Source organism: Caretta caretta, chromosome 2 (assembly GCF_965140235.1).
Source record: "Caretta caretta isolate rCarCar2 chromosome 2, rCarCar1.hap1, whole genome shotgun sequence".
NCBI lineage: Eukaryota > Metazoa > Chordata > Testudines > Cheloniidae > Caretta > Caretta caretta.
In genome coordinates, this window is record NC_134207.1 from 76,144,786 (window position 1) to 76,170,185 (window position 25,400).

The 25,400-nt window shown below is 40.7% G+C and overlaps 1 protein-coding gene across 1 annotated transcript in view; it reads left to right on the forward strand.

The window, feature by feature from the left end:
• CCDC178 (coiled-coil domain containing 178) overlaps positions 1-25,400 on the forward strand; it is a 364,864-nt gene that overhangs the window by 57,672 nt on the left and 281,792 nt on the right. The window contains 3 exon segments of the mRNA XM_048840566.2: positions 4,824-5,044; positions 9,285-9,427; positions 14,970-15,123. Of these exon segments, the coding sequence (XP_048696523.2) occupies positions 4,824-5,044; positions 9,285-9,427; positions 14,970-15,123 (518 nt within the window).

Genomic DNA, 25,400 nt, shown 5'->3' on the forward strand with positions numbered 1-25,400 from the left:
AAAGCAAAATCATCTAGTTACACTGCAATATTACAGTTACCTCATGACATTGCATTTTATCATCTGATTGGAGAGAAAAGGAGTACTTGTGGCACCTTAGAGACTAACAAATTTATTTGAGCATAAGCTTTCGTGAGCCTCAGCTCACTTCATCGGATGCATTCAGTGGAAAATACAGTGGGGAGATTTATATACACAGAGAACATGAAACAATGGGTGTTATCATACACACTGTAAGGAGAGTGATCACTTTTTTAAGATGAGCTAATACCAGCAGGAGAGTGGGGGGAGGGGGCGGGGGGAAAAAAACTTTTGTAGTGATAATCAAGGTGGGCCATTTCCAGCAGCTGACAAGAATGTCTGAGGAACAGTTGGGGGGGGGAAGAAATAAACATGGGAAAATAGTTTTACTTTGTGTAATGACCCACCCACTCCCAGTCTTTATTCAAGCCTAAGTTAATTGTATCCAGTTTGCAAATTAATTCCAATTCAGCAGTCTCTCATTGGAGTCTGTTTTTTAAGTCTTTTTGTTGTAATATTGCGACTTTTAGGTCTGTAATAGAGTGACCAGAGAGATTGAAGTGTTCTCCGACTGGTTTATGAATGTTGTTATTCTTGACATCTGATTTGTGTCCATTTATTGGAGAGAGAGACAATGATCTTTTGTACAATAAGAAGGCTCTTCTCCTGTCCAAGCTGCTACAAAGATATAAAGCCCTATTTCCCTAAGTTGTAGAAACGGAAGCTATTCCAGTAGCAAATTACAGGCAAGATTAGAATAACGCTATGGTTCTGCAATTTCATTGCATGGACAGCATGGCCAAGGCAAATCTACCATTGTTCTGTGCCGCTGTCAAGGTTCCTTCCCCACTCTGAACTCTAGGGTACAGATATGGGGACCTGCATGAAAGACCCCCTAAGCTTATTTCTACCAGTTTAGGTTAAAAATTCCCCAAGGCACAAAGTCTTTGCCCTTGGATTAGGTAAAACGCTGCCATCACCAAGTGCTTCAACAAAGAACCAGGGAAAAGGACCACTTGGAGTTCCTATTTCCCCAAAATATCCCCCAAGCTCTTACACACCCTTTCCTGGGGAGGGTTGAGAATAAACAAGATGAGCACAAACCCCTTGGATTTTTAAGACCCAAAAACCCAATCAGATTCTTAAAAATCAGAACTTTATTAGAAGAACAAAAAAGATAAGAGCACATCTCTGTAAGATTAGAATGGAAGATAATCTTACAGGCAGTGAGACTCAAAACATAGAGAATCCCTCTAGGCAAAACCTTAAGTTACAAAAAGACACAAAACCAGGAATGCACATTTCCTCCAGCACAGTGAATTTACAAGCCAAAAAACAAAGAAAACCAAACATATTTTCTAGCTAGATTACTTACTCACTCTACAGGAGTTGGAGAGCTTGCATCCTTGATCTGTTCCCGGCAAAGGTATCACACAGACAGACAAAAACCTTTTCCCCCTCCTCCAGATTTGAAAGTATCTTGTCCCCTCGTTGGTCATTTTGGGTCAGGTGCCAGCAAGGTTACCTTAACCCTTTACAGGTGAAAGGATTTTGTCTCTAGACAGGAGGGATTTTATAGCACTGTATACAGAAAGGTGGTTACCCTTCCCTTTATATTTATGACAGCAGCATAATCATATTAGCTGATATTATCTAAGCTGCTAGTAATCTGAAGCAGGAATTTAAGGCATCCAAATATTCTGTGGATGTTCTTCTGGCCCGTAAGCCTGATGAACAGCTTTCAAATGAACTCGTGGTTTTGTATAATGCCACTTCAATTCTTTGGACTGAAATAGACAAAATGAAAGCCTCAGATTGTTATCCAAAACTAGGTGATTGTATTTTACAGAGGTCAGCTACTTTTGTACCTCAGTTTGTGCAGGAGTTTGTCCTTTGGTTGATAAAGAAGCATATAATTCAACCAGCAATGAGTATTATCCTTCAGAAGACATTCAAAGAAGGTGCCTCTCAGTTACAGAGTGAATGAAATTTAACAGTTCCAATATTATCACACCACTGCACATAAGCCTTTCTGTACAGCTACACCATGAGTTTAGGTCTCTCAATTTAATTGACATACTACACCTTCATGGATTCTGAATCAACTATGATGAGCTGTGGCAGTACATCACTAATGCTGCAAAGTCTGAAGTAGACAGTCTTCAGGGAGGTATGTTCATTCCAAATAGAATTGTACCACTTCATGCTTGTGAAAATCTCATCCATGAAGGAGATGATAATATAGACATCTGCGAAGAGATCATTGATGGAAAGAATACCTTCCATTCCATGGCTAGAGTGGAATTTCGAGAACAGCCTGCAAATAATCCAGCATCACAAGAAATATCACTGAAGTGTGGGAAAGAAAAGTCACTTACTCTTCCTGGGCAATCAGAATCTCTTATGCAGTGCACAGCCTTTGGAAAACCAGAAATGACTTGCCATGAGAAAGTACTTGAGAAAATAAACTCTTGTCACCTACAAGTGAACACTATCTGAGATCTCTCCTGGAGTCTTTTAAGACTTCTAGCTTGTGATGTCCTATCAATACCAAATGATGTTGATATTGTTCATACTCAGGCAATTCCATTTTGGACTGGTTTCAACCACAAGCTTGCAACAAAGAAGAGCACCTACACAGCAGTTGCATATGCATCTATTGTGGATGCCAAGCCACCTGCCATGGCCACCATCTTTATTATAATGCTGAAATGTAAGGAAATGTCAGCAGCTCTTGGACAGCAGCATGCTGTTCAGACAATGGATCAGCAGCTATGTGCTGTTGCTCAGCAAGTGAAAAGGACGCTCCAAAAGGAACTTGGTACCAGTGTCATTCACCTGGGTGGCTTTCACAACTTATGGTGTTTTTTGCATGTATTGGGAAATCTGAGGAAATACTGGCTTGCTAGACCTACTTGTTGACTCAGATGCGTATGCAGCTTGTACTGCAGATCCAGTGCTTACTGGAATGCAATTCAACCATGCTCCGTGTGGCTTGACTCTAGTATCTGAGGCCCTAAGTAATCTGAAACTTTATTCATTTGTTAAATGGTGTGAGCAGGGAGGAGATAGTTGTGTAGATCCAGCATTTGTCTGGCAAATGTTGGCTAACGCTGTGTTCTCACAACATGTCATTAAAGAGTTTGAGTATGCTGTAACTCAGCATTATTGGTGGAATTTTGAACATGGGGGTATGGCCAGTCTCCTACATTCAAGTTCTGGGATCATTTTGTCTACTTTATGTAGGTATTCTAAATATCCATGCAGAGCAAGAGGGTGATTGGAAACTTCACCTACACACACAGCATGCCATGCTTGCATACTTCTTTACTGCAAATTGGCCCAGCTATGCCAGGTAGCTACCAAGCTACAATCTTAATATGTAAAATGTCCATGAAAAAGTACACAGTGCCTTTGAAGCTGGGAAATTTGCTGTGCATCAGACAACTTGTTCTTTCACTGGAATTTGGGGTGGTGTGGGAACAGAGAAAACGATAATCAAAGACTGAAAGGGCAGTAGTGGGATTGTAGGACTGACAAGAAAGAAGCCAGCATCTGTCAGATGAGCCCTCACAAGACATGTCCTGAGTGAATATGTAAAAGCTATGAGAGAAAGAAGAGGCCTAACAAGAAGTGGGGACAGTTTTTAAGATTTGTAATAAGAGAAGGTTGGCAAACAAAGATGTGAATGTCTTTGCACATAGTAAGCCAATATCTGGTTTACCCATTGCAACCTGGATGGAAAAATGTGCATGATGAACTACTTTTGTATTCTTCAATGGCCTAGTGGCATCTGAGCTTCTACAAGACCTTATTTCTGCCTATATAAGTAATGGTAACTGCCCAGTCAACTGTGCCTGTAGTCAGAACGATCTTCCCTGCACAGAACGGTGTACGTGCCAAGGCAATGAAGACTGTGGTAACCTATGTGTTCTTAACAGAGATCATAATGATGGAAAAGATGATGATGATGATGATGATTGGAAATGTCACCAGTGCTGTTACATTTCAATGATACCTGTACAAGTTTATTAGAAGATTTTGTTTTACCCTTTAGATTGTTGTTGTGATGTTTTGAGGTCACAAATAAATCCAATTTTATGTCTTGAAACAGTCATTAACCCAAAATGAATGCAAATATTTCAAAGTGGTCATTAAATTTTTAACTTGTTGATGTCATTGTTTATCCCTGTTTCTATGGTATTGAGATCACTTGACAGCTCCACATCATACTTTATCTAAAAGTAGACGTAATAAGCTTTCAAGTGACACATGATGTGCATATGTGTAGGATGTTAAATAAACCAAATCTGTGGTGTCTCCCACTTGCCTACTACAAGTAGATACATTGAAAACTAGTCACATGGCTTTCCCCAATATATCTAATTTTGGATTTAAGGATATATGTAACTAATGTTTAGCCAAAGTGTACAATAAGAGAGACTCTCAAAGCTGTCAAAAATTCTTAGACTAGGCAGTGAGCTCCAGACAAACAAGACCTGCTCTCTTATTCACTTTTCCTTCCTTGTAAACCACTTTTCAGTTTACAGGATTGCTAGTGTAATGTACTGGGTATTATTAAGCAACATATTTGAACAGCTCTTCATTTAATAAAACTTTTAGTAATGTGTTTTGTAATGCATGTTCCCTTATTGACCCTTAAAAAGTAGGGTTTACAGCAAACTGTTTATAAAATATTTGCAATTATTTTAGCAACATATTTTATAAGCTCATTAAATATGTGTAATGTTACTCAAATGTTCATGTTTTTATACTACTTGGCTCACTATTTTTTTTAACAGAACATGAGATTTGTACTCAAGATTTCTCAGAACTACAGTGGCATTTTGACTGTGCAAATCGTCAGCTACAACAGGTAAAAGTCCAAATACTTAAGACAGAGGCAGTTAATGGAAGGATTCAGGAGGATATAGACTTTGTGAAGAAATACAGCCCTCTGCTGGAAGAAAAGCTGAATCTTGAGGGTGACGCTATGAAGGCTGTATTGCTGGCACATGGAAAGGTAAATAGTAATGATGTAGGGATATTTTTACTAAAATCTTTCTGCTAATTAGGGGCATGCACTTTTAGAATTGCCATCTGTTGCCAATGCCAAAGTGCTGTTCCATATACTGCATGCAAAGGATGGGAACCTTGGAGGTGCACTAAATACAGGAGTTTTCTGCTTACATTAGTTCTAATGTGCCTTAGTGATCCTTATCAATAGTTTTTGTAAAATGCATCTATAACTAATAGTGTTCATTCTTCACATTTTGTAACCCAAAAAGAAAAGTTTATAAAAATTGTTTATTTTTAGCATTACAACATATTGGAGTATACATTTGTAATTACTTCTTTTAAATGTGATACAGAGGAATTCAGGCTACTGATTTTACATCTAAAGATGTGGCTCTTTCTCAAATGTTTAATGGTACTTGCAGTATTAATATGATTAAAAACAAATTTATGAAGTTCCAGAAACAGTGGAAACATATTTACCTGGAAAATTCAACAAAACATTTTATACTATCATCCTGTGTTTGTCTGCAGTCAGTGTTTCAGTAATTTTCTCTTTAATCATTAAGCTTATCTAGTTAATTATCTTTCAGTGTTTTCCAGTTTCCAAATTTTAGTTGTTGTTCCACTGTTGGATGTGTGAATAGTACTGATATTTTTTCTCCATAAAATCCATGTGAAAAAGTTTAGCCCTTTTCTATTTCCATAGCTGCCATAAGTGCCTGTGCATTAGAATTCCAAGAAGACCTCATATTAGTGAGCTTCTGCAGAGAATTTTACGACTTATTTTGTGCTGCTTGCAGATAGCTCATGATATATAAAGCCCAACTTCTGAATTACTAAAGTCACTGGACTTGCAAGAGATAGCTTTACCTTTTAATGTCAATGAAAAATCTTCTAATATGGGTGGGAAAAGTTTCCTTAGCTTTATGTTAGCTATTTCAAATGTTGTGAATATGTTAGAGAAATTATTCAGAGAGGAATTAGTTAACACTCATATTACTGCCTTAAGCCTTACAGCATTGACACCCATGCAGGTGGACCCCTGTACCAGCAAGGAGCACCACTGAAGTGGAGAATGGGACATTCAGATGGAACAACAGTAATTTATAGCATCTCTGGAGATCCTAGGTTATAACATAACCATTGAACATGGATTTAGATATGTCAGCCTGTGACTTAATGAAGCTTCACAATTGTGTTCCATAATCCTTCAGCTCCTTCCCCTATCCTCCCTCTTCTTCTCAACCATTTGAGTCAGACAGCTTCTTCCTCTTCTTCTTTGCTGCCTGGGCACCACCACCAGCACAAACATTAAGAACACATGACAGAGTCTCCCTCGTCTCAGTACCTATGCCAAGTGCCACAGCAGCTGGGAGGAGCAGTTGAGAGGGATAATCCTTCCCAGCCCCAGAATGGAGCATAGAATCATAGAACTGGAAGGGACCTCAAGAGGTCATCTAGTTCAGTCCCCTGCACTCAAGGCAGGACTAACTATTATTCAAGGCAGTACTATGTCGCTCTCTGCAGATGGAGCATGCTAAGCACAGTCATCATATTGGAGCTGTATGGGGATGCAGCATGCTCAGTGTGGACAGAATCTTTGGAGAATAATGCTGTCGAATTCTAATAAACTTCTACTGAGCATGTGTGAATTTTAATTTTCAGAGGCTTATAAAGTTGGCCAAATATGGAGGATTTTCACAGGAACAGCAAAAAGCATATCTCCCTGTCAAATTTCAAGGCCCTGCCCCAAAACAAAGAAAAGGTTGTAAGATTTTTTTTTTTTAACATGGTGTGATTAGGTATACCAATCTCACACTGCACCAGCAAAGGTTAATGAGCTGCTGCAGGCACACTCAACCCTGCCCAGCTACACCTACTCTTGCTGTCAGGTAATGAAAGGGAAGGTAAGAGGGGATGAGGACAGCTCACTAGTGGGATGCTCAGGGAGGAGAGTAAATCTCTTATCCTTTGCTCCCTGAGGAAAGGACCAGCCCAGAACCTCTGCACAGCCAGAGCTCTCCAGAGGAAGGTGAGCCCGACATAGGACTGTTGAGTCTGTTTTTGGCACTATTTCTTTGCTTTACGACAAAAGGGACTGTTGGGCTGTCTGGGATAGATAGATAGATAGATAGATAGATAGATAGATAGGGGCCTATAGATTATTGGGCTGTCTGTGCTGCCTGGAACATACCTGTGGGGCCTAATGAGACTTCTGCAGTGAACCCCTGTCAAGGTGGGCTGTGGGAAACTGCTTCAGTAAACTCTCTGGACTTTTGCACCCTACCTGAGTCTGCACTGTAGTTTGTATTGGACCCTGAAGACCACAATCACACATGGGAAAAGCAATGTATTTTTCTCTAGTCTCATTCACTGAAGCAGCTAATGCCCAGCATGAAAAATTTCAGTCCAGTTAAAGTCTGGCAAAATTATGAGCAGCTGAAAATAGGGACTTATGATGAAAAGTGTTAGGAAACTTAATTGCAGGTGTAGCTACCAGATCTACTTACAGTAATATTTATTTTGCATATTGTAAATTTTGATACGAAATCCAGAGATTGAACTTTTTTGTGATCACTATTAACAACTTCTCCTAAAGATTGTCTCTGTTGTAGAATAAAACATTGGGCTTAGAATAACCTTCAATGTTGTCGTTAATAAACCCTGTTAATATTTTTTAAAATTCTGCTCATTTTTAATTGAGAAGTCAATAATTACATATCAAAATACACAAATGTGTCGTAATAAAAGGGGAAAAATGCATATGAGAGAGCTTTACAAATAGCATGATGATCTTAAACAAATTTGCTATTGATCCATTTTCTTTCTTTTAAAATAAAAATCAACATTAACAAGTATATCATCACTTTATATGTGTGTGTGTGTGTGTGTGTGTGTGTGTATACACATACACCTGAATAACTACTGGTACTCCTGCAAACTCCTCTCTTTTAAATTCTTTTATAAAGCCTGGGTGATATTTGTTGATAAGTACATAGGTTGTATCTGACTGTGAGTTTAGTAGATGTTCTATTTTTAAAGACTAACATTTTTGTTATATCAGCAGATAGGGTATTTTCAAAATAGTGGCTAATTAAAGGTCAGGCTGTTAACTTTTTCTTCTACTTATTTTTTTATTTCCATTCTTCTTGTTGCCTTGGGATATATTTGATGCAGTGAAAATTTCAAAATGATCTGAAATACAATTCATGAAATAGACTTTTACCAAAGCAATTTTAAATTAGTACTTTTTCCAGTACTGATTTTTTTTTTCTTTCCATTACTAAATGAAATAATGCAAAATCTCATCATAGAAGTAGTGTAACACTACATTGCATAATAAGAATATAGGTCATTTCTTGTGGTAACTCATTCACATATTTCCTCTTTAAAAAGTTATTAGATATTAAAACAAAAAATATTCAACATTTAAATTGTGCTCTAATTCAGATGCTTGGATTAACTGGTTCCACCAATTTTATTGGTTTTATCCTCCTCATTGCCTTGGGAACTTGTAGCAGGCACTTGATTTTCTCTTTAATTAAAAATAATTAGATAATATTGAGTATATAGTTGTTGTTTTTATTTCCCAAAGAAAAAGACTGAGCAGTTAATAAGGGCGTTAGGTTAAAATATACTCCTATTTTTGTTCTATTATGTGAATCACTGATTTCTATAACTGTTGGAGGAGATTTTGGAAGGCAGAGGGGGAAGTTATGTACCAAACTCCTATTGAAAGTCAATGAGAATGTGGTGCTTAAATCTCATTTGTGCCTTTGAAAATCTCCATCATTGTCTCAGGCCTCTCTGTTTCTTAAGTGAATGTCAGCCTTGTACAGCCCCTCAGGAGCCTTTAAGTAATAATTCTGTCAGGCTGCTGAGTACATACTCAGTGGCTTCTTCCAAGATTTTGTGTTCTGCTCCATTGGTCTCTGTCTTCCTATGCAAGTGGCCATCTTTTCACAATAACTTCTAAATGTTATAACAAAATGAAAGCCCTCTTGCTAACACTGGCTTTTTGATATCATCAGATTTTATACATGCTTTGTCATTGTCTTCTACTCTGATTGCTTATTTGGTATTCTGTGCTTTATTGCTAAATATTGTGACATCCCAAAGCACTACATTCGAACTTTCAAATAGTAATAAGTGAGTCAGAAGATTACTGAATGAGAACAGTTGTGTTTAGAATATTACATTTCATAATGAAAACAGTTTATAGAATATTTGTTTTCCTTTTTCAGGCATCAAAATTATATTATGATGTTTATCGGGAAGTTCTGAGAATCCAGCAGGTTTTAAAACAAGTCACTGAAGAAGCTGAAAAGGAGAGAAAATCTATGGCTGAGAAAATTAAATATGCTGAGATAGTGTTGAAGCAGTACCAGTAAGAGCCTTTTAAAATGTTGTTAAAATATTCTGATGATCTTTAATATTTTGACAGTTTAGAAGTATAATGACCATAGAAGCACAGTATATTTGCATTCAGAAAATGTCTGTTTTAAATTCTGACAGGTTTCAGAGGAACAGCCGTGTTAGTCTGTATTCGCAAAAAGAAAAGGAGTACTTGTGGCACCTTAGAGACTAACCAATTTATTTGAGCATGAGCTTTCGTGAGCTACAGCTCACTTCATCAGATGTTTACCGTGGATACTGCAGCAGACTTTATATACACACAGAAATCATGAAACAATACCTCCTCCCACCCCACTGTCCTGCTGGTAATAGCTTATCTAAAGTGATCAACAGGTGGGCCATTTCCAGCACAAATCCAGGTTTTCTCACCCTCCACCCCCCCACACAAATTCACTCTCCTGCTGGTGCTAGCCCATCCAAAGTGACAACTCTTTACATAATCAAGTCGGGCTATTTCCTGCATAGATCAAGGTTTTCTCACATCCCCCCCACCCCCATACACACACAAACTCACTCTCCTGCTGGTAATAGCTCATCTAAACTGACCATTCTCCAAGTTTAAATCCAAGTTAAACCAGAACATCTGCGGGGGGGGGGGGGTGTTAGGAAAAAACAAGAGGAAACAGGCTACCTTGCATAATGACTTAGCCACTCCCAGTCTCTATTTAAGCCTAAATTAATAGTATCCAATTTGCAAATGAATTCCAATTCAGCAGTTTCTCGCTGGAGTCTGGATTTGAAGTTTTTTTGTTTTAAGATAGCGACCTTCATGTCTGTGATTGCATGACCAGAGAGATTGAAGTGTTCTCCGACTGGTTTATGAATGTTAGAATTCTTGACATCTGATTTGTGTCCATTTTAAATTCTGTTCTTGTTTGAGTGTCCTCTGCATATTCTCACACTGGGAATGTGCTGACCAGTGCAGTTTGGATGGTGGAACCTTCTGATCGTACCACCTGTTAAAGTGCTCACCCACACCTCCTATTGCTCCCCTCAGCATTCAAGCATATTCTGAGGGCATGGCTATAAAAAGGGCTGCCACCTTAGTTACTTTCACCCACAGCAGTCAGACGGATGTGGACCTTTCTAGATCTCTTGAAGCCACAGCTTTGAATGCTTACTAACTCTACATTAGTTGTTAGATAAGATTAGCTAGCTAGATTTATAGTTCATAATATTAGTATTTAACTTAAAATATTTACAAAAGCGGCAAAGGGTCCTGTGGCACCTTATAGACTAACAGACGTATTGGAGCATAAACTTTCGTGGGTGAATACCCACTTCATCGGTATGGTACTGGCATTGATTGCAGATCCAAAGACAATGAAGCATGATTTTAAAAGATGTGCATCCTGTCCTGCAGTCTTACTGGCATCTAATGCATGTGTCAGGTTACTTAAATGCCATGGGAAAGGACGTTCGCCTTCATATTGTGCTGTTTTTAGCATGTTCACTACTTGGGCCAGTAAGGAGAGAGAAAATATACTTCAGGCCCTCAAGAGGCCATGTCTGCCCAACCTCTAGGATTGGAGGCTTCAAAGAGATCTGAAAGAAAAAATAAGGGATCCAAGGTGGCTTTGAGTACTTTTGGCTCCCGAAAGAGAACCAGGGTAAAGGGTTTGGTCTTGCATGGAGCTCTGGTTCCAAGCCAACTGAGATTTTGGTAGCTAAATCCAGTGTTTCAGCTCCAAGATACAGCCTGCATCTGAGATAGTTCTGGCTAAGGAACCCAAGGCTTCAGATAACGTGCCAGAACTAAGCAATATGCTTTCAAGGAAAAGAAACATCAAATTAAAACACATCTTTGGTAATTCATTGGATCCTGCTACGGATCTGAGACCTGAGGACATAAAATCTCCAAATTGTTCTAAGGTGATAAAGCCAAAGAAGAAGCCAGCTTAACCAATTATTTCATCTTTCCTACTTCCTACCATTACAGTTATGACACAGGTTCATGTGGATCTGCAACACGTAACAGATCTGACTGGTTCTCCAATTAGATTAATGAAAAGGTACATCTCTTTCATTCTTCTTCTCCCAACCAAATGAGATGAGACATTGTGCTGGATAGGTCTCCAGAGACTACTTCCACCAGTTCTCCAAGAAAGACTATTTCACCATTACGCCTTCTTCAAATTCCAGGTTTGGTTATATTACCCATTGTTTCGTGATTGGATCCGTATTCTGACAAGGAGCTAGATCCAGTAATGATTTCAGAAGTTTTCTCTCTTCCTAATGATCTTCCGAGGATCATTACCATGTCGTGATGGAGAGGCTTGTGTGTTCTGGTGGAACAGACATCTCTTATATGCATTTCCACCGATTCCAGTAATATCCAAGGTGATACTCAAGCTAAAGCAGAAAAGGCCAGTGTTGTTGTTCTAGTTCTAACATGGCCAACACAGATATGGTTTTCATACCTTTTTCAGGTGGTGGTCTGTCCACTCCATTCCTCATCTTCTTTCTCAAGATGCAGTCTAGAGCCATCACCCAAATCTACAAACTCTCTGGCTCAAAGTGTGGCTCCTCAATGGTTCCAAAGTTTTAAAAGGTACTGTTCTGAGGATTTGAAGGAAGTACTGTTACATAGCAGGAAAATAACTCATCAAACATCCATTCAAAAATGGAAGAGGTTCCAACTCTGGTGTGATGCAAGACAAATTACCTCTGCATCCTCCTCTTTACTTCCTAGAATTAAAGAAATCTGGGCTATCTCAAAGCTCAGTGAAGGTACACCTCACAACCATTGCACCAGAAGGTAGAGGGTCATTCGGTGTTCGCTCATCCTACAACAAAAAGATTTCTTAAAGGCATGAGAAACCTCTACCCCAAATCAGAGATCCTATACCATCATTGGACCATAACCAGATCTTGAGCTGTCTTACAAAGTTTCCCACTGAACCAATGGCAACTTACTCACTCCTACACCTCTCTATGAAAACCATGTTCCTAGTGGCCATTACGTGCTCAGAGAGTGGGAGAGATAGGGGCCCTAATGGCGTACCCTCTCCCCCTTTAAGATTTTCTTCAAAAATAATGTCACATTGTGATCACACCTCAAATTCCTTCCAAAAATACTTGCAGTCTTCCACATAAATCAACCTATTCACCTTCCAGCATTCTTTCCCAAATTGCACCAGGATAAAAAGGAGGCAACACTCTGCACACTTGACATCAGAAGAGTGTTAGCCTTTTACTTTGAAAGGACCAAACCTTTCAGAAAATCTCCAAGACTATTCCTCTCCATTGCAGACAGATCTAAGGGATCCCCAGTCTCTAAGCAAAGACTTTCTAGATGGATATTGGACTGCATTGCCAACTGCTTTTGCAACTGCTACAACCCTTTGGGAGCCTGAACGCATTCTACAGGCTCTCTGTCCACTTCCATGGCCTTCCTCTGGTCACAAAAATATGCAGCGCAGCAGCTTGGGCGTCTGTTCAGACATTTGCAGAACATGATTCAATCACCCTTGCTTTCGCATCAGATGTGATATTTGGCTTGACAGTATTGTCATCCATACTGTACTCTGCTCCGAAGCCCCATCCTTCCAGCAGGAGCACTGCTATAGAGTCACTTAGAGGGAGCACAGCTACAGATTAGGGACCGAATGGCTAGGCAGCAGTTCTGCGGAAAAGGACCTAGGGGTGACAGTGGACGAGACGCTGGATATGAGTCAGCAGTGTGCCCTTGTTGCCAAGAAGGCCAAGGGCATTTTGGGATGTATAAGTAGGGGCATAGCGAGCAGATGGAGGGACGTGATCGTCCCCCTCTATTCGACATTGGTGAGGCCTCATCTGGAGTACTGTGTCCAGTTTTGGGCCCCACACTACAAGAAGGATGTGGATAAATTGGAAAGAGTCCAGCGAATGGCAACAAAAATGATTAGGGGTCTGGAACACATGACTTATGAGGAGAGGCTGAGGGAACTGGGATTGTTTAGTCTGCAGAAGAGAAGAATGAGGGGGGATTTGATAGCTGCTTTCAACTACCTGAGAGGTGGTTCCAGAGAGGATGGTTCTAGACTATTCTCAGTGGTGGAAGAGGACAGGACAAGGAGTAATGGTCTCAAGTTGCAGTGGGGGAGGTTTAGGTTGGATATTAGGAAAAACTTTTTCACTAGGAGGGTGGTGAAACACTGGAATGCGTTGCCTAGGGAGGTGGTGGAATCTCCTTCCTTAGAAGTTTTTAAGGTCAGGCTTGACAAAGCCCTGTCTGGGATAATTTAATTGGGGATGGGTCCTGCTTTTGAGCAGGGGGTTGGACTAGATGACCTCCTGAGGTCCCTTCAAACCCTGATATTCTATGATTCTATGATAAGGACACTACTCAGAGAAGAAGAGGTTACTTATCTTGTGCAGTAACTGCAGTTCTTCGAGATGTGTTCCCCTATGGGTGCTCCGCTACCTATCCTCCTCCCCTCTACTTCGGAGCTTTTATATATGAGCTCTGTGATAGAGAAGAAACAGAGGGAAGTTTGCCTGTACAGTGCTATATAGAAACAGAATGCAGTGCGAGATAAGGAGAGCTCATGTGCGGGCCAAACATCTACCAAAAATCTCCAATCTGAGGTGCAGGGATGTAAAGACACCTAGAATGGAGTACTCATAGTGGCGCACATCTCGAAGAACTGCAGTTACTGCACAAGGCGAGTAGTGTTTTCATAATGGTTATGCATAGTACCTTTGTGGGAGGCTCATCACGTGTGTCTTGTTTCTGAGTAGAAGGCAGATTGCAGACATACTGTCATAAATATAAAGGGAAGGGTAAACCCCTTTAAAATCCCTCCTGGCCAGAGGAAAAATCCTCTCACCTGTAAAGGGTTAAGAAGCTAAAGGTAACCTCGCTGGCACCTGACCAAAATGACCAATGAGAAGACAAGATACTTTCAAAAGCTGGGAGGAGGGAGAGAAACAAAGGGTCTGTGTCTGTCTGTATGCTGCTTTTGCTGGGGATAGACCAGGAATGGAGTCTTAGAACTTTAGTAAGTAATCTAGCTAGGTATGTGTTAGATTATGGTTTCTTTAAATGGCTGAGAAAAGAACTGTGCTGAATAGAATGACTATTCCTGTCCGTGTGTCTTTTTTGTAACATAAGGTTTTGCCTAGAGGGATTCTCTATGTTTTGAATCTTTAAGTATAAATGAATAACTTTAAAGACATACTGGAATAAGAACAAAAAACAATCATACTGTGTCAGACTAATGGTCCCTCTAGCCCAGTACCTGGTCATCTGACAGTGCCCAGTGCCAGATGCTTCAGAGGGAATGAATATAACAGGGCAGTTTCAAGTGATCCATCCTGGGTTTTCCAGCCCGAGCTTCTGGCAGATGATGATGTCAGGGTAGATATTTCAAAATCCATTCATATATAAGTATTTGAGTGACTTAGGCAACAGAGAGAACCAAAATAAATCTTTACTGATTCAAATCTGCTTTACATTCTCCTTTATGGAGACAGGTGATGTTGGAACACTTCCAAATGAATGAATGAGATTATTCTCGTGTTTCTATTAGGAATGATTTAAAACACTCAGAATTTCTTTGGACTGAATTGTGTATCAAGTTAAAAGAAACAGAGGAGAAGATTATTAAGGAAGAAAGACATCTTGAAGAGTTAGTAAAGCAAAAAGAAGAGATACAGGAAGATGCTAAATCTTGGAACAACAAAGTGAGTTTTGAATATTTATAAACAACCAAATAAATAAAACAAATATATTTTAAACCGAAAAGTACATGAAATTCTGGATCTTTTGTGTGTTTGTACGTTAAGGTTTCCTGTAATAGCACAAGTAAAAGTATTTATTTTGAGTAAATTGAAAATATGTTTGATATAATGGAATTTGTTCATTATTGTGATACAGTAATGTAACTTTGTTTATGAGGAGTAATAATATAGCGTCTTACAGTACTTCATGGGACTGCTGCATATTCCCACCTGGTACTGCTGACCTTTTCAAACCTTCTGGAAAGAAATGCATGCTCAATGGAGCTGCATCAGTGCCGTGTTGAACCAGTGAACGCTGGAAGCTGAGAGGTATTGTGATTGTTCTTCTGTACCTGGAGCAATTTCTGTTTTACCTTAAAATTCTCCTTATTTTTCTTGTTTTCTCCTTTTTCTACTTTATTTAGCATATTTTGGGAACTCTGCACTGTTGCACACTTTATTTTAATATTTGAATTGAAAGGCCTACCACTGGTTAGTTGTGGCCAATCCAGCTTCCAAGAATCTGGATAACACACAGATTTAAGTGATGTGTTGTGCTCTTCCGTGTTCCCTGAAGCAGACTCATGCAGCCACTGTTTATTGTCCCTGGGGGAAAGAGTCCATATGACTGCTCACTGTGCAGAGTCTTCTACCTTTGGGCCTAGAGTGATATGCAATGGAGGCACCAAACCTTTCTCAACAAGGAGGCCTTATTAGTTTGGCCTTTGAATCTACGTTTGGATCCACTGTCTATAGCTGTGAAAGGCAGGTGGTCGTTTATTTCAAAGCCAGGCAAATCAGCAACAACCTGTGCATGGAAGAAATCTGTACAGGGTTGGGTTCACTGCCTGTAGTTCCTAAGTATGTGACTGGAACTGAGGTCACTTTATCATGAAAAATGCCAGTTCTGAGATGTGAGCTTAGTTGTGCTGACAGCTCATTGGTGCTAGGGCCAGCACTGACTTGTAAAAAAACCTATTGGTGCTGTCCCTTTGTTCATAATGAGGACTTCCCAAGTGCTGAAGAAACCTAGTGCAAAGCTAATCCTTACTGATGTGTCAATGACAGACACTTTTTTGACATAGAAGAGCCTTGTTTGTTGGAATAAGCTGGTGCAGGAACTCCTTCAGTACAGTGCCAGGATCTTTCCTGGCTCCAAAGAAGCAGCATGAAGATATTGATGTGGGCTTAACTCCAGCATTGTTTCCAAAATCTCAAGTGGGTCTTCACTTTGACAATACATTAGTACTGTTCTCAGCTGTCCTCATGCACAAGGATAAGAAAAAGGAAATGTAGAGGGATCTTCAGTGCCAGAGATCTTGCCAAGGTCCCAGAAGAGGAGACATCATTATGGGTCCAGGAAGCATATGGCTAAAGGTCCTCTGAAAGGCAATGTGAAGGAACAATAACTAAAAAATTGAGCCAATAGCATTAAAAAAAGTAATTGCTTTTTAAATTTTCTTTTATATCAGTGTTCTAAAGTTCAACAGTTAGTCATAAAAAACAACTACTTGAGAAGCTCAGAAAGAGGACAAATTAAGTAGCAGAAATGAAAAACCGCATAATACATGTCCAAAAGTTATAATGGACACATTATTCTTGTCCACCAATGTAAACATATTCAGTTATCAAACCTGACTTATATCTTACTGTCCAAGTAAATTTTAAAAGGTTGTAAAATTTGCCTGTATAAATCCCAGCTGTTTAATGATTTCATCATACAGATTAGAGAGAGAGAGAGAGAGGAGGAAGGAATTTATACCCAACTGATATACAGGGGAGAAAGAGTGGGTTACTACCTCCAGAAGCCATGATATCCACTTTCATAACCAGAACAGGCAATTTTTGGTTTAAAAATAGGTCGCTTTAAGCTACAGGCATCTTCATCTGTGGAGCCACTTGAAGAGTTGTTTTTGGGTTTCAGGCCCATCCCTTCAACAGAACTCAATGTGGCTGATTTGGTTAGGAGCCAAGTAAGTGGCAGAGCTATGGTTCTTGTCAGCAGATATTCAGATGATGAGTCCTGTAGATTTCAGGTCATGTCTGACATCAGACTTAACTTAAAACCATGATATTTATAGAAATTTATTTTTAGGTAGAACTGCACTTTAAGCATATTCGTTGGATTACAAAATAAAAATATCACTATAGGAGAGACTGAATTAAGAGCCTTACAAAAAATCTTCATCTACAGAAATATCAAAATAGTTCTATATACACAACTAGAAATTATGAAATTTTGGTCTTTTAAAACACTCAATAGAAGGCAAAGATGTAAAGCCAGACTATTTGAGGCAAACTAAACTAGATATACAACAGTTTTGGGATCTAATTTCCATGGTGCTGTGCTGTTCTTTTTACTGCAACAACAGAGTAATTTTAGTTCAGTTCCATTCATTTTAAATTACTGTTGTATCAGTTTGCATTTTTACATTCTCTCTCTTTTCATTGATTTATTTTTTAAATGTTTGTTTTCAACGGTGAGTCCCAGGTCTGATTCTTAGATGCCATTTTTGCTTCAGTTTATTACTGTATTTGGTTTTAGTTTTTTTAATTCAGCTTTCACTTCATATTCATTGGAATCTCTAGGTTTTCTCTTTGCTTTTATGGCCATTATATTTTGTCTTTAGTGTCTCTTCATTTCATAATATTTTTATTATTAAACATCAGGCTTTAAAGTTCTCAGAGTCAGTGCCATTGTAATTATAAAATAAACTTGAAGAACAAAGTGTGACATGTAATCATAAGACTCCTATATTCAGTTTTATAAAGTGTTTTCTGTGTAGTGTTGTTGTAGTTGTTAAATTAGTAGTCAGTTCTCTTGATGGGTCAGATTCTTTCTCTGTAAAGATGTTGAAGTCGTGTATGAAGGCTTTATTTTGGCCACATTATAAATATTTGAAAAATGTTAGTTCTGTGCAGCTGCAGGCTTGGGCCATGCACTGGAACTGAGAGCAGGGAACCTGTCCCTTCTGTGCTGTCAGTGTCTCCCTTGCTGGGCTAAGATAATATAGAGAAGGAAGCTGCCTTATTCAAATGCAGTGGGGACAACAGCCAGACCTGGAGCAGGGGAGTAGATTGGGATTGGAAGCTGGTAGAGATGGTGGAGAGGGGAACTGGGATTGGGAGTTGTGGAGAGAAATTGGGACTGGCTGGGCAAGAAGACTGGGACTGAACATCAGAGAAGAAAATAGGGATGGCTGGGATTCTGTGGGTGTGGGGAGACTGAGATTGGATGAGGAGCCAGGAAGTGGGACTAGGACTGATTGGACAAGGAGACTGGGACTGGGATCCAGTGGGCCAGTGAGAAGGAGGGAGTCATATGACAGTGAGATGGTGTGTGGGGGAAAACTAAGGGTATGTCTACACTATGAAATTAGGTTGATTTTTATAGAAGTGGATTTTTAGAAATCGATTTTATACAGGCGATTACGTATGTCCACACTAAGCGCATTATGTCGGAGGAGTGTGTCCTCACTACTGTGGCTAGCATCGACATATGGAGTGGTGCACTGTGGGTAGCTATCCCACAGTTCCTGCAGTCTCCACCGCCCACTAAAATTCTGGGTTAAGCTCCAATGCCTGATGGTGCAAAAACATTGTCGTGGGAGGTTTTGGGTACATGTCATCAGTTGCCCCTCCCTCCATGAAAGCAACAGCAGACAATCGTTTTGTGCCTTTTTTCCATGCAGATGCCATAACACGGCAAGCATGGAGCCCACTCAGCTCAGCTCACCGTCACTGCTGCTGTTGTGTCCTGGGTGCTGCTGTCAGCAGACGGTGCAGTACGACTGCGAACTGTCATCATCCACCGCTTCCGCTGCAATTCTGCGCTTCTGCTCTTGTAAATGAGCTCAGTCTCAATAGCAAATTTCTCCATGTTGTTGTCAACAGTGTGCCGTTGTTACCAAGAAGGCCAATGGCATTTTGGGATGTATAAGTAGGGGCATTGCCAGCAGATCGAGAGACGTGATCGTTCCCCTCTATTCAACATTGGTGAGGCCTCATCTGGAGTACTATGTCCAGTTTTGGGCCCCGCACTACAAGAAGGATGTGGAAAAATTGGAAAATGTCCAGCGGAGGGCAACAAAAGTGATTAGGGGACTGGAACACATGACTTATGAGGAAAGGCTGAGGGAACTGGGATTGTTTAGTCTACGGAAAAGAAGAATGAGGGGGGATTTGATAGCTGCTTTCAACTACCTGAAAGGGGGTTCCAAAGAGGGTGGATCTAGACTGTTCTCAGTGGTAGCAGATGACAGAATGAGGAGTAATGGCCTCAAGTTGCAGTGGGGGAGGTTTAAGTTGGATATTAGGAAAAACTTTTTCACTAGGAGGGTGGTGAAACACTGGAATGCGTTACCTAGGGAGGTGGTGGAATCTCCTTCCTTAGAAGTTTTTAAGGTCAGGCTTGACAAAGCCCTGGCTGGGGTGATTTAGTTGGGGATTGGTCCTGCTTTTAGCAGGGGGTTGGACTAGATGACCTCCTGAGGTCCCTTCCAACCCTGATATTCTATGATTCTATAGGCTGAGCAAGTGCAGAATGGTGGTAGAATGCGCCTTTGGACATTTAAAGGCTTGCTGGTGCTGTTTGCTGACTAGGCCAGACCTCTGCGCAGCCAACATTCCCATTGTTATTGCTGCTTGCTGTGTGCTCCATAATATCTATGAGAGTAAGGGGGAGACGTTTATGGCGGGGTGGGAGATTGAGGCAAATCACCTGGTGTCCAATTTTGAGCAGCCAGACACCAGAGTGATTAGAAGAGCACAGCAAGGTGCACTGCGCATCAGAGAGGCTTTGAAAACCAGTTTCATGACTGGCCAGGCTTCAGTGTGACACTTATGTGTATTACTCCTTGATGCAAACCCACCCCCTTTGTTGATTTTAATTCCCTGTAAGCCAACCACCATGCATTCTTTCATAATTAAAAAAAAATTAATTCTTTATGAATTAAAAAAAAGGGAGATAATTGACAAGGTAGCCCGGGTGGGGTGGCGGAGGAGGGAAGGACAAGGCCACATTGCTTATTGTAGGCACACTACAAATCAAACTGTTTGAATGACAGCCTTCTGTTGCTTGGGCCATCCTCTGGAGTGGAGTGGCTGGGTGCCCGGAGCCTCTCCCCCCCCATCCCCCGCGTTCTTGGGCGTCTGGGTGAGGAGGATGTGGAACTTGGGGAGGAGGTCAGGTGGTTGTACAATGGATGCAGCGGGAGTCTGTGCTCTTGTTGGCTTTCCTGCAGCTGCACTAGATGCTTCATTATGTCCGTTTGCCCCCCCATTAGCCTTAGCATCGCTTCCTGCCTCTGCTCTTTGCGCTCCTGCCTCTGCTCTTCGTGCTCACTTAATGCTTTCCTAGCCTCTAACACTGAATGCCTCCATGCATTCAGCTGCACCCTATCAGTGCGGGACGACTGCATGAGCTCGGAAAACATGTCATCACGAGTGGGTTTTTTTTGCCTTCTAAACTGCGATAACCTCAGGGCCGGAGATGATAGGGGGAGCCTAGAAACATCTGCACCTGGGGGGAGATAAAAAGGGAGAGTAAAATTAAAGATGATACATTTCTGAGAACAAAAGGGAGACTCTTTCATAGTGAATCAAGCAATTCACAGCAGACAGCACATGTGCTTTAAGTACAAGGTCGCATTTTGCCTTTTATATTGAGCGCTTGCTGGTATGGTGACACATCACACATGGCTGGGCAACAGAATTCAGTTTCCATGCAGTCATTGTAAGGCAAAGGGTACGCAGGGTAGGCTTCTTACGCATAACATGTGGAATTGTTTCAAACTGCAGCACCATCCTTTCCCATAGCAAGCATTTCTTCTTTTTGATCGGAGTACTGCCTGCACAGATGCTTTTCCCCATACAGCAGTCAGATCCAGTGTCTCCCTTTCGGTCCATGCTGGAGCTTGTTTGCGATTCTGGGGGGACTGCATGATCACCTGTGCTGCTGAGTTCGCCACGCTGACCAAACAGGAAATGAAATTCAAAAGTTCCTGGGGCTTTTCCTGTGTACCTGGCTAGTGCATCAGAGTTCAAAGTGCTGTTCAGAGCAGTCACAATGGAGCATGCTGGGATAGCTCCCGGAGGCCAAAACCGTCGATTTTCATCGACACTACCCCAAATTTGACCCAGCCAGGCAGATTTTAGCGCTACTTCCCTCGCCGGGGGGGGAGTACGGAAGTCAATTTTAAGAGCCCTTTAAGTCAACGGAACGGGGTTGATTACGTGGACGCATTCATTTTAAAATGGACCTAATGCAGCTAAATTTGACCTAACCCCGTAGTATAGACCAAGCCTAAGACTGTCTGGGCAAAGAGGCTGTCAGAGGGAACCTGGGGAGGGAGAAAATTGGAATGGGTGGGCAAGGAGACTGGAAACTGGGGATGGAAGACTAGGACGGGAGTGAGGAGAGAAAAGGACTGTGACAGGGAGTCTGGAAGGGTGATACTAGAACTTGCTCTGTAAGTAGATTGGGACTGGGATGAGAAGCCTGAGGGGTGGAGACTGACTGAGTAGCCTAGGAGAAATATGATTGGGATGGGTTAGAGTGGGATGGGTTAGCCAGGATAGGTTAGAGTCAAGACTAGGACAGGGAGGGGTTGGAGTGGATGAAGCAGAGGTGGAGGAGGATCAAGCTTAGGGGAATAGTCAGAAGTGTCTGTGCTTACTAGAGAACGCTCCTTTAAAGATCCTGGACTGGAACCCAATATCTCTGAGTCTCATCATTCCTCTGCTGTGAGCAAATATCTGTACAACCCACTGGCAAAGAGTTCCATTCCCTTTTAGTGCTGGTGTACATAGAAGATGACCATGTACTACTGCTGTAAATTACACCATTAGCTCAAATGGCAAAGGTTGGTGCAATAGGTCTAAAGTTTCCAGCCCTGCTGATGACTTATTTGATGATACCACATGATAGAATTTGTTGTTTTGGTTTTTTAAATCCTAGTGAATTATATGCCCACAAACTATGTTAAAGAAATGTTGTAAAGTGTGCAAGTGATCACTGAGTCAAGTACTCAGAACTTAGGAAATGCCAGACTTAAGGTTGCTTATGCTACCTTAATTTGGCTTCCCTTCTGGATATGCATTATGATGCAGTCTTTAATTACATAATCACATACTGTTTTCCACAGGACTCCTACCTCAATCAGTGCACAGGATGAACCTGCTCTGTGGATGGAGCATGGTAATGTAGTGAAGGAGGATGTTGAATATAGGACTCCTGCCTCATTTGTTGCAGAAGTTGGAAGGTGTGTAGTGAATAAGGAGGCAGGGGACTGCAGGAAGAGAAGGGATGATCTCATGGTTAAGGCAGTTGAATGCTGCCCTAGAGAACTGGATTCTATCCCTATATCTGCCACAGAGTTCCTATATGATGCTAGGCAAGTCACTTAAGCTTAACTTTTCACAGGAGGTCACCTATTGTGTATTCCTCCCTTTCTGGGTGCCCATGCTGAGACCCAACAGTCTGATTTGCAGAAGTGCTGAGCACTTATAGGTGTAAGTGAAGTGAGTGGGAGCTGTGCTTTGAACATACAAAGTGCTATATAATAATCTAAGTACTCTGAAAAGTCAGGTCCTAGCTTTCTCAAATTTGGCAACCAAAGATACTTTTGAACTTAATAATAATAATTATTTTTTATTTGTGTAATCATAGCATCTAGGAGCCCTCAATCATGGACCAGGACTCCAATGTGCTGGGCACTGTAGAAACACAGAACGAGCAGTCTCTGTGCCTCAATTCCCCACCTGCAAAATGGGAATAATAATACTCACTCATTTCACAAGGGTATTGTGAATATAGATTTCATGAATGTTTGGGAAACATTCCAATTACTAATGTGAAGGGCGCCAGAGAAAAGCTTATGAGGAAGTTAATAATTATGTCTTTAGAGTAGAATTTGAATTGTGTGCAGTAGATAGGGTAAAGTGCCACACAATGAGGATAAAATAAAATATTGAATAGCTGCTCATTAAGTGATCACAGTGCACTCTCTGCACTGAATGAGACAAGGAAAAATAGTATGTGATCATGTAATTTAACATTTTATCCTGATGCATATGCAGAAGGTGGCTGAATTAAGATAGCACAGTCAGTATTTGCTAATTTTTGAGTACATGATATTGTAACCCTTAATAATGTTCTTCTAATATAGTTTTTGTGTGTTTAATATATATTTACTGTTTTTTTCAAGCAGGTTTAGGTTGAAGAATACAGAATCAGAGAAAAAAAAAGACTTTGTACAGCTGTAGGTATTCAGGGTAAAATTTTCAAAAGCACTGAAGTCCCATTTTTCAAAAGTAATATAGGCTCATAATTGTCTAACTCTCATTGACTTCCAATGAGAATTGGACTCTTAGGTGCTTATGGGTGTGTCTTCACAGCACAGTTAACTTGAATTAATACACTCAAATTAATTGCACATGAGGTAGCATAGCTTGATTGAGGACTGCTTTACACTGAAAAAGTTACATCAGCATTCATCCACACCCCTGAGAGGCATAGTTAAGCCAAGCTAACCCCTGGTGTAGACGTCACTAGGTCGACAGAAGAAGATATGCTGTTCTTTGTTCTCATGAAAATGTGTCCAAATCTGTCCAATTTATAAATTCATTATTGTGGCTCATTGTTAAAAGTGCTCTTTCAAAGCCTCCCTAAGCTGTATAACTCTGTGCTGAGCTCTTCTAGTAGCTCTTGTGTTTGGCTGTTCAAACTTAGCAGACAGCTGCTCCACCTCCACCTTTCATCCTGGTGTCAACTTTCCCCCTTTGCTTCAGAGATATTATGCAGGACACAGCGGGCAGTTCTAACAATTGTGATGTTTTCTTCATTTAAAGCACATTCAACTGTCATTCTTCACCTGCTGAGCTGGTAGTTTAATCTTTCCTTGGTGTTGTGGAGGCGGCCAGTGTATGGCTTCATAAGCCAGGATCACTGTTCGCATTTCAACATTGCCCATTGTAATCTGCCAGTTGGAAAAGAAAGCCCCTGTTTGTAGCTTTCTGAACAGTTGTGTATTCTTAGAGATGTGAACATCATGCACCTTCCCTGACCAGCAAACTTTGAAGTTGGTAAATTGTCCCCGGTGGTCCACTATGCTTGCATAACCATAGAAAAGTAGCTCTTTCTGTTGATGTACTTTGTGGCAAGGTGCTAAAATAGAGATATGTGTGCTGTCTTATCGCCCCACCTCAGTTCAGGAACCCCTGTGCAGGTTCATGCATCAGTCAGAGATGGTAGACAGTAAGGAGGGCCGTGCGGGTTCTTGGAATTTTTAAAAAGGTGCAAAAATTATGGGACAGAGATGATGTTAATTGCGAGCTGACCCCTGGTCCCAGTCACCACTGCATGACTGGTTTCTGCCCCACTATGCATTGTCAAAGCTTCCCAAAAGACAGTGCATTCGATGGTGGCAGGTTGCACACTGGCATACATACCTGTGGTGCGCCACACTGTGTATTGACACAAGCATTCCTGGTGAGCACTGCTGACCCAAGGAGCCAACTATACATACGCACAAGTGGTATATCAAGTGTGGCGGCTTTATGCAAACACAACTTGTGTCGACCAAAGTTTGTAGTGTAGACATAGACATAGCCTGAGAATGACCACACTTTTTAAAAAAACACTGGAGTTACACAGAGTGATTTGATTAGCAGCACAGACTGAACATCCAGACTAGAATATCATTCAAGGGCTCCAAATCAGATTTCAAAAATTCTGTTCTTTGGTCCCTGTCTTTCTCTAAGTTCTTCTATATATTTAAATGGAAGTTTGCAGCATGTACTATCTATTCATCAGCATTTCCTTCAGCTGCTTCATGTAAAATCTGTTTTATTCCATTCTATATCACTGAAATATTTAAGTACTAAAGTCACCATGGAAAACTAAATTCTGTAGTATTTCTAAAGTGTCTCATTGTTTTTCTCTACTTTTTGCCATTGTTTTTCTCCACTTTTAGGGGAAAATGAACAATTTTTAAAAGGAGATAATTTAAAAAAAGAAAAAAAATGTTTGTTTTAACATGAAGAAAGTAAAATTAAAATTTTGATTGTTTCTTAAAATATATAATTCTTGCTGCTTCTCCAAGTGAATGTCCATATGGATTCCACTCTTTGTGTGCATCTGCCCTATGCTTGTGAGATTGCATTCTTTTGGCCTAGAGTGTCTGTTGGGACCAAACGTATGCCCTTCAAGTTCTTGTGCCTCTTATTTGAGGGCATAAAGG